General features: G+C 54.8%; 1 protein-coding gene across 1 annotated transcript in view; it reads left to right on the forward strand.

The window, feature by feature from the left end:
• LOC104533086 (calcium/calmodulin-dependent protein kinase type II subunit alpha) overlaps positions 1 to 8,668 on the forward strand; it is an 8,861-nt gene extending 193 nt beyond the window's left edge. Inside the window, exons 2-8 of the mRNA XM_010178454.1 lie at positions 3,037 to 3,056; positions 4,175 to 4,207; positions 5,299 to 5,347; positions 6,656 to 6,731; positions 7,548 to 7,642; positions 7,992 to 8,220; positions 8,436 to 8,668. Coding sequence (XP_010176756.1) covers positions 3,037 to 3,056; positions 4,175 to 4,207; positions 5,299 to 5,347; positions 6,656 to 6,731; positions 7,548 to 7,642; positions 7,992 to 8,220; positions 8,436 to 8,439 — 506 coding nt within the window. The 3' untranslated portion in view covers positions 8,440 to 8,668. The remainder of the gene's footprint in view (positions 1 to 3,036; positions 3,057 to 4,174; positions 4,208 to 5,298; positions 5,348 to 6,655; positions 6,732 to 7,547; positions 7,643 to 7,991; positions 8,221 to 8,435) is intronic.
• The last annotated feature ends 264 nt before the right edge of the window (positions 8,669 to 8,932 follow it).

Here is an 8,932-nt window from a genome sequence, read left to right on the forward strand (position 1 = left end):
CGACCCCCTGTGCTTTGAAGGGCAGCTGTTGGCCTGGCTGTCCTGCTGTGTCCCCGTGCCACCAGCTTGGCTCCTGCCAGGACAGGCAGTGCAGAGGAGGCTTTGCAGCGTGAAGGGCGAGCAAGGGGAGTGGGCTGGTGCTGGAGGGGTGTGCGAGGGGGATTTGTTGTTTCATTGCCTGCAAAATGCACTCGCCCCTTGCTGCCCCCATGGAGGGGGAGAGGCTGGACCAGGAGAGGGGACGGGGGACAGGAGGAGGAAGCTTTGCAGCCCAGGGTAATGGCTTCAGCCTGGCAGCAGCCGCCTGACAAGATGGGCAGCTGTATCACCCGCTTGCCCCAGCACTGGTCGCGCTGCCACGGGGGCTGCAGCTGGTGGGGCTGGGCTCACCCCCCAGCTCCCATCCCATCCTGTCCCCAAGGGCTGCTGTGATGCCAGGTGGCACATGGGTGCCTTTAACCCTCTTGGCAGCACTGCTGGCTCCCCATGCCCAGTGCAGAACAAACGAACTTGGTGATGTTTGACAGAGCCAATGGCTTGGTGATGCTCTAAGAACAAGCTGGTGCTTGGTGGACCTTGTTTCTCAGGCTGCAGAGCCCTCAGGTTTGCCTCCCCCTCTGTGGTGGGGCCACAGCTCTTCTCCAGGACAAGGTGGCTTCTGGAGGCAGCAAAATCCTGCTGCCAAGCAGCTTTTTCTGATGACAGAGAGATGTGGTGGTTAGTGAACTCTGTCAAACCCCTCCTGCAGGAGGGAATGGCCCATGTGAGGATCTTTCCTTACTTGTTCCCTTCATGAATACAAGTGATCACTCAGCCGGGGAGAGCTGGTGTGATCTCATCTCCATCACAGGGCAGGGGTGGAAGGTGTCAGGCAGAGCTCTGGGAGCCTGGCTGCAGCACAGCCACTCTTCTTCCTCCAGCCCTTTCATAAGGACCCAGCTGTTGGGCTGAGGTGAGGAGGATTTTGCAAGAGCAGAGCCCTCAGGTGGCTTCTTCCCTCCTCAGTCCAAATGGTCAGTGAAGCCTGAGATCAGGGGGTGGCTTGTCTTTCTCCCACTCCTTCCAGACCCAGCAGTTGGGACTGGCCAAGCTTGCAAGATTTGAGACCGTGTCCAAGGCTCCAGACCTGGGCTCAGCTCCACAACAAACCATTATGGCCATGCAGTGTTATTCTGCAACATGAAGCTGATGATCTGCATTGCTATGAGAGGACATTGCTTTGGGCCATGGTGTCACGTGGATCTCACGTGGCTTCCAGGACAGGATTGCTAGTTTTGGACAACAGTGCTGGCACAGAGGGAACAGGTCCAATGGGAGTCACAGCCACCCATCTGCCAGCCACTGCTGGCCTGTCCCCTGCTGCTCTGAAGTCCCAGATGCTTCTGGGAACCCTCTGAGAAGTGACACCACAGGTGTCTTTGTACAAGTTGCTGGAGCACAGGTGGGAGCAATCAGGAAATGCATTTTTAAGCTGTAAAAGAAGAGACTGGAGGATGGAGAGGCTTCATCAGGTATGGTCCTGAATCTAATTTTCCAGCAGAAAGGCATATCCTTGAATTTAATCTCTAGCATTGCCAGGATGGTGTGGTGGTAGAGACCATTTGCTGGCCCAACTTGCTAATGATACTCCCTCTTGGCCTTCAAATTAGCTTTGAGGGCAGAAGTTATCCTGGGAAGAGGGTCACTTGCTGTCATAGGAAAATAGCTAGTTTGGGTAAAGAGCCTTCTGGTCCATCACAGAAACTCAGCAAGGAGGGTCTGGTTTCAGAGTGGGATCAGAGATGCTGGTTTGTATCCCCAGTCTCTCACTGGTGAACAGGGAGCAGCCCATGAGGCTTCATCCTGAGTGCAGTCTACCAGCCAACACTCAGCTCAAGCAGATGTACAAGCTCTGGAGAATGGGTTTGCTTTTTATTGCCTTCTTTCCAACAAGTGGAGGTGAGACAGCCTGGCTAGATGGCCAGGAAGGTACAGGAGGAGAAGACAAAGTAGAGGCAAGTTCATTCCCAACAGGTTGCTTGTGTTGGCCACCTTCAGCGTTGCCATTCCCACCTCTCATTGCCATGCTCAGCCTGGGGGCACACACAGCGTAACCCACTCAGAGGGGCACAGGGCTGGGTGCTCCGGGTGAAGCTTTACTGGCCCACCATGGGCAGCTGGCAGATGTCAGGGCATCACTGGATGGTGTTAGTTTCTTTTCAACTTGCTGGAAAATGAGGCAAGAACCTGTAAATCTGCCTTGGGTGGGTGGGAAGGTGGGAGGGGAATGGTCCTGCCTGCTCAGAGCAGGGCTGTAGGTCAGGCCATGTGGTGTGGTTCATTGTTGGAAGAGTTGTGGCCCTTTTAGGAGAAACCTGCTGGACTGACCATCCTCATGAGAGCAGACAGGTCCCAGGCAGACACCCTTCCTGCCCTTCCTGGCCAAAGCTACACAGGTGGGCAGCATATATCTGGTGCTGCCCTCCATCCAGCCTGCACAGCCTTCCAGCACCGGGATGGTGCTAGACCAGGCTCCGAGGGCCCAAAACTCACCCTCCCGAGGAGGTTCCTCCCCTACTAAAAGCATTCACAGGACCACAAATCCCCCTTGAGCCCTGCTCTGGGGTCTCTGAGAAGTCTTCTGGTCCCAGCAGCTATGATACCTTCACTGCCCTGTGTAGTGTCACATCTCGTCACATTGTAAACTAATGAAATCACTGCCCCATGTCACATCCTGTCCCGTCCTAAATTAATGAGCTCACTGCCCCGTGTTGCATCCTGTTCCTGTATGTCCAGACTTGACGCGGTCACTGCTTTGTGTTGCATTCTGTTGCGTCTGAAATTTCTGCAGTTTACTGCCCCGTCTCATGTCCTTGGGTAGCAGAAGCCATCAGCCCTTCCTGTAGACAGCCCAGCTCCAGCAGCTCCATTTCCCATGAGGTTCCTTCTGAAATACCACAGCTCGCTTTGCCCTTTAGGAAATCTGTTGTTTTGGTGAAGGAGGGGCCAGGATTAACGTAGGACCTAGTGAGGAAGGGGAGAGCTGCACCAGCAGAGAGAGAAACTCAGCGGTGATGGTGGTGGGAGCCAGTTAGGATGTGAAAGGAGCAATGAGGAGATATGGATCTCATCAGTTTTTACACTGCAGCCCACCCAGGCACCTTAATGGGTCTCTCCATGGACTTTTCCAAGAGATTTGCACTGTGTGTGTTGCTTTTCCCTCTGCAGGGCAGGCAGAACCCGTGCCTCATTAAGGGCACTGCTAAAACACTTCGTTATTTGGCACTGCAGCTTCTGGTTCCTGCACACTGGTGTTCCCTGTTGCCTGCTGTGATTCATCCCTTGGGAGCTGGAGGTGGAGAAAGGGCATGAGGCCAGAGTGTATAGCTCCCTCTCTCCTGGCTGGATTAAAGATGGAGACAGGGAGCAGAGCACAGCAAGGAAGGAGAGTCCAGAAGTAGTTTGGGATTGCAAGCAGAAACGTGGCTATGGGGTCATCCAACCCAAAGCCTTAAAGCCTAGTGATAGTGGTCAAGGATGGAGACAAATATGTGCATGCATAAGGTCTTCTTTTTGGAGGAGACTTGTCCTGATTTAAAGCAGCAGAGCTGTGCTCAGGACAGCTTCCCACACAGTGTGTCTACCTGATGGGGTCAAGTAGCAATAACCATGCTACCTTTAAACCAGTCAGCTCAGTACTGGTCTAGGTCCAGAACTAATTGAGCATCTCCACACCAGTCAGCATCATGGGCAGATGCACCCAGAACAGCTCCAGAGTCAGTAAACATCAGTACGGCATTCACACCGGGTGCAGGGCTCTACAGGTGGTGGATCTGCCTTAGCTTTGCAGCGTCCCACTCCTGTTCCTGTGAGCTTGCTGGCCTGATCAAAGCCACCAGAGTGGTCATCAACTTCTTGGGGACTCTCTTTTTGGACTAGCCAGGTTCTTGGGATGAGCGACACCAGAGGTTGTGGCAGGTTAGGAGAGAAAGGTGCCAACAGGGGAGGGAGCTGGCGTGGCACCACCAGCACCGCAGCCAGCAGCATGTCCCTACAGAGCACCAGGTTGCTTTTTGTTTGCCCCTCCATGAGGACCACGAAGGGTGGCTCAGGAGCTGCTGCCTCTCACGTGCCGCTCTCTGCCTTTCTCACTCTGTGTCTCTTCCTGTTCCATCTCTTCTCCTTGTTTTTCCAGAAAAGAAAGTCCAGTTCCAGCGTTCAGTTAATGGTGAGTGTCCTCCGTCTTCCTCAATGCCGATATTGCTGGGCCTCTCTACATGTTCCAGCTTCCCCCGTTTTTGGAATTTACCTCGGGGTAGGGAAGAAGGGACACCGGGGTTGGAGGGAACGTCCTCAAAGCCGTATCACCCACAAACCCCATTAACAGGGTTGGTGCAGGCACTTGCTGGCCACCAGCTGATGGGAAGCCAGCCCTGGTTCTTGCTGATGGGTTCTCATGCCGTTTCTCCCAGTTCTCCTGACTCAGGTCTGCAGGCTGCATCGGTCCAAGGAGCCTTGGAGAAACACCTTCCATGCCTCTGCGGGGACTGTATGGTCATGGGACACCTTGCCAACCTACATCGGGGTATTATGGGTAATACATAAGCAAGGCTCTGCTGGGAAGAGCTAGCAGAGCCATTGCTCTAGCTCCGCTAGCAGAGTCGCCTTGATGGGGCTCCTGGAGAGAGACAGGGGGGTCAGTACCTCCCTCCCCTTCAAATCTATGTAGTGCTCAGCTGTTTCTTGAAAGAGCTGTGTCTCAGCCTTCAGTGGTCCATGTGGGTCTTGGAAGCACTTTGTTTTATTGTACATTTCTCTCCCTACTCTGCGGTCAGTGTGGTCTCTCTCACTCCTGCACAGTCCCCTCTTTCTCATCCCAGCTCCTCCTCGCTGTTTAATTTGTACATCTCTCTCTTTATTGTACAGTCAACATGGTGTCTTCCCCCCCTGCACAGCCCCTCTCCCTGCCCCTCCGGCAACGCTCCTAGGAACCCACCAAGCCCCCCTGGACCTGCCCCTGTCTCTGTCCCCACAGGCATCGGTAGGAAAGGCAGCGCCGTTCCTATGAGACCCTCCACAGCCCGGCTCTTGTGCCCTTGGCTACAAGGAGCAGAGGTCAGGGAGGGCTCTGCCAGTGCTGCCCTAGAGCTGTGGTTGAGGACGGGTTGGACCTGCTGGCGTTTTCCTTGGTTTCTGTCCGTTGGCTCAGTCAAGCGCTGTGGGGTCGGACTCGGGGGGCTGTCGAACACACGAGCTCCATCTGGCGTGGGGTGAAGACCCCTCTCACCGTCCCGTCTCTCCTTTCTGTTCTTTGCTCAGGAATCTTCGGAGAGCACCAACACCACCATCGAGGATGAAGACACCAAAGGTACTGGTGGGGGCACCCAGGATGGGGTGGGCTGTTTCAGAGGGGCACATAGGGGTCATTAGTCTGGCCACCCCTAACGAGATATTGCCTGGGGCTAAGCCCATGACCATCAAGCTGCCTTGGGGCCCTTCAGAAGCAGCTTTAATTCCTGAGGGGTGAAATGCTCTGGGTTGTTTCCCTGCTGGGTCAACACCACGAGAAGTTGGGGCACTGCTGGTGAGGAGCGGGGGGCTCCCAAAACCAGGGATGTTCCCTGAAAACAGGCATGGAAATGGCAGCAATCTGCAGGGATAGCAGCCTGCTCCTCCAAAATAAATGTCCCTCTGGGAAAAGCCTCCAGGGGAAATCCCTGCCTCCCGCCTGCCAGAGCCAGCTTTCTAAGAATAACCCAGGGAATAATTTATCGCTGCTAATTTGTAAAGTCTCTCCATGAAACCATCTCAGCACAAAGCAAGATGGACTTTGGCCTGACATGAGAGTTAATGGGACATTTGTCCTCATGGGGAATGGCTCCCCGAGAGCGGACACGGTGGCAGGTGGTGCTCGGGAAGTGATGGGAGTCCCTCTCCTCCTTTCTGAATGACTCAGGAACGTGTTCCCTCTCCTTTCATTAGCCATGCTACAAAAAATAATTAAGTCAAGCATGATGCCAATTTGCATTTGAAGCAGAGCCTCGTTAATAAGCCCAGGCTTACCTCTGACAGCTCCTCCTGCATCCCGGGGAGCCAAACCCACTCTCACAGCCCAGTCCCTTCCCAGCTGAGCTGGCAGTGCCCGGGGTCCCTGGTAGCAGCAGCACACTGCTGTGCCCTTCACAGAGTCCCTCCTTGTGTCTGCTGGGGTGGATGGACACATCACCTGCCTGTCCTTCTCCCCAGCTGAGACCCTCTCCTTCCTTCTCAGAGGGAGGTGAGAGCATCCTCGGTCCCCCCCTGCCCTGGCTGGCCCCTGCTGTGAGTTCACGGAGTAGAAGGTCCCATCTTGTCAAGGCTTTGCAGCCAAGACCAGCCTGTGCCAGCTTTTGAGCTGAGGGAAGCCCACCACTTGTTGATTAACCCTTTTGCTCTTTAGGAAAATACAGAGTTTTTCAGTTTTGTCCTGACTTTGGAGGTCTTTCCTCTCCAGGGGTGAAGAGCTCTTCCCCACGTCTCTCTCCCAAGTCACTCTCCTGCTTTTTCCCTGGGGTTTCCTGTGGCCCCCAACATCCTGTGCTCTGTTTCTAATGAGAAAAAGATCTATCACTGATGTTGCAACACCAGCACTTTTGGTTTGTTTTCTCCTTTTCTTTTTTTCTCTTTAAACCAACAGTACGGAAGCAAGAAATCATTAAAGTCACAGAGCAGCTGATCGAAGCAATAAGCAACGGCGACTTTGAGTCCTACACGTGAGTGTGCCCAGCATGGGTTTGGGCCAAGGCAGGGGCTCAGCTTCCAGGAGCAGATCCTTTCCCTGTCACAATGCAGCCTGGGAGGTTTCACTGCTGCCCAGGGCAGGGTGACCAGGTTGATGTGGTGGTGGGGTATGGAGACCATCCAAGAGAAGCAAGGGACATGGGTTTCCAAACCTGATGCTTCTCTCAAACTGAGCTGAACACATCTCTCTGGTCTCACTCCCATGGAAGAGCCTGTTTTCTGGTTTGCAGAAAGATGGATAACTGTAACTGTGATTTATGGTGGAAGAAGGAACGTTGCATCCATGGTATCCATTATATCCAGATTGCCTCAGGCTACTTGGAAGCATAACTGCTTTCTACTCACTGAGCTGATGCTCCTCAGAGTACACTTCTGTGTCCAAGGCCTATTTAATTAGTGATTTCTGAGCGAGTGCAGGTCTTCAGCCCTGCCTCAGAGAATTGCAGCAGGGATATTTTGATGCAGAGCAGAGAATACGAATTTTTTTGTTTCTTGTCAGTGTTTTGGGAGGTTTAATTGGAGATGGTGAATGATGGAGAATTCACCCTGCCTCAGTGGGGTCCTGGCTGCAGTTGGTGGGCTGGAGGTGAGGTGAGGTGGGGTGGGCTTCCTGCAGAGTGCAGGGGTGGGGTCAGACTTCTGCTTGAGTTGCTTACTGCTGTGGAGAATCCTTGGTCTCAGGCTGAGGGAGAGTCATCCTGAGCAGGAGCCGTTTGGGTTTTGCAAGCTCTCATACCAGAAGCAGTGAGATAACCTCTCCCTTTTCTCTCCCCTTCCCACCTCCCCAGGAAGATGTGTGACCCTGGGATGACTGCCTTTGAGCCTGAGGCTCTGGGTAACCTCGTGGAAGGCCTGGATTTCCACCGATTCTACTTTGAAAACCGTAAGCAGTGCCCTTGCCTCCCAACAAACCCTTCCCACCTGCCATGGGCCCAGCTGTGACTTGACCTCCATCAGCTTGCTGGAGAGAGTAGGGTAAGGGTGGCTTTGGGAGCACCTCTGGCTGATCTGGAAGATCCCAGCAGGATGTCAGTCAAGCTTGTTAGGTCAGCTGGGGCTGAGCTGCATACAGAGGAGGTGTTTCATTAGGTGCTTGCTACGTGGATCCATCCTGAACCCTCCTGTGCAGTGTTTACTCAGCATCTCCCCTCCCCACATTGCTGCCTCCCTGGGCAAGCGCCACCCAAACTCCTTCCCCTGCCTAAAGCTGCCTGTACTTGTCCTCTCCCCAGTGTGGTCCCGGAACAGCAAGCCCGTGCACACAACAATCCTGAACCCCCACATCCACCTGATGGGAGACGAGTCCGCCTGCATCGCCTACATCCGCATCACGCAGTACGTGGATGCGGGAGGGATCCCCCGCACTGCCCAGTCCGAGGAGACCCGTATCTGGCACCGCCGGGATGGCAAATGGCAAATTGTCCACTTCCACAGATCCGGCGCGCCCTCCGTCCTACCGCAGTAAGCCCTGTGAGCCTCCGGGGATGGGACAGGGAGGGACGTGGAGGGGATGGTGTGGGTTCCTTGCCATGTTGGGGCTGCAAAGCGGATGGGATGCTGCCTTGAGGATCCGCGGTGGGGAGGAGATGGGTGATGGCTGCGAGATGGTGATGGGGATGCTCTGCCAAAGGGATGGTCAAAGCAAACTCCCTCTCTGCCGGATTTGTGTTTTGCAGCTGAAGCGTGGTCCTGCCCGTGTGGGGTTTGTCACTGACTGACTACCAAGGGGAGACCCTTTCCGACATCTTCACCTACGGGACTTTGGCTGTTGGCTCTGCTGCTTGGTTCCCGCTGGAATAACCCCTCGCTTCTCACCGCACACACGCAACGGCCCCGCCGGCACCGCGCAAGCATCCCATCGAACCCTCCCACCCTGCCAGGGCCATGGCGCTGGGCCCCCTTCCTCTGCATGAACCAAGAAAAGAGAAACCATGAACCTAATCCCGAGTGTCTGGCCAGTGAGGTGATGTGTGCCGGGGTAAAGTCCTCCCCCCTCGGCTGCATGGCATTGCTGGGACCCCCCACCGCCTGACACATCTCCTGAATTGGGCTCAGACTCATCATCCATCTCCATTCCCACCTCTGCTGGATGGCCCCCTGAGGAAGAGGAGGGCAGGGGGGGGAGTTTGGAGCTGCTCTGTGCTGCACCCTCCCTACGCACTGGTGGATTTTG

The sequence above is a fragment of the Antrostomus carolinensis genome, unplaced genomic scaffold (assembly GCF_000700745.2).
Source record: "Antrostomus carolinensis isolate BGI_N321 unplaced genomic scaffold, ASM70074v2 scaffold41871, whole genome shotgun sequence".
NCBI classification, from domain to species: domain Eukaryota; kingdom Metazoa; phylum Chordata; class Aves; order Caprimulgiformes; family Caprimulgidae; genus Antrostomus; species Antrostomus carolinensis.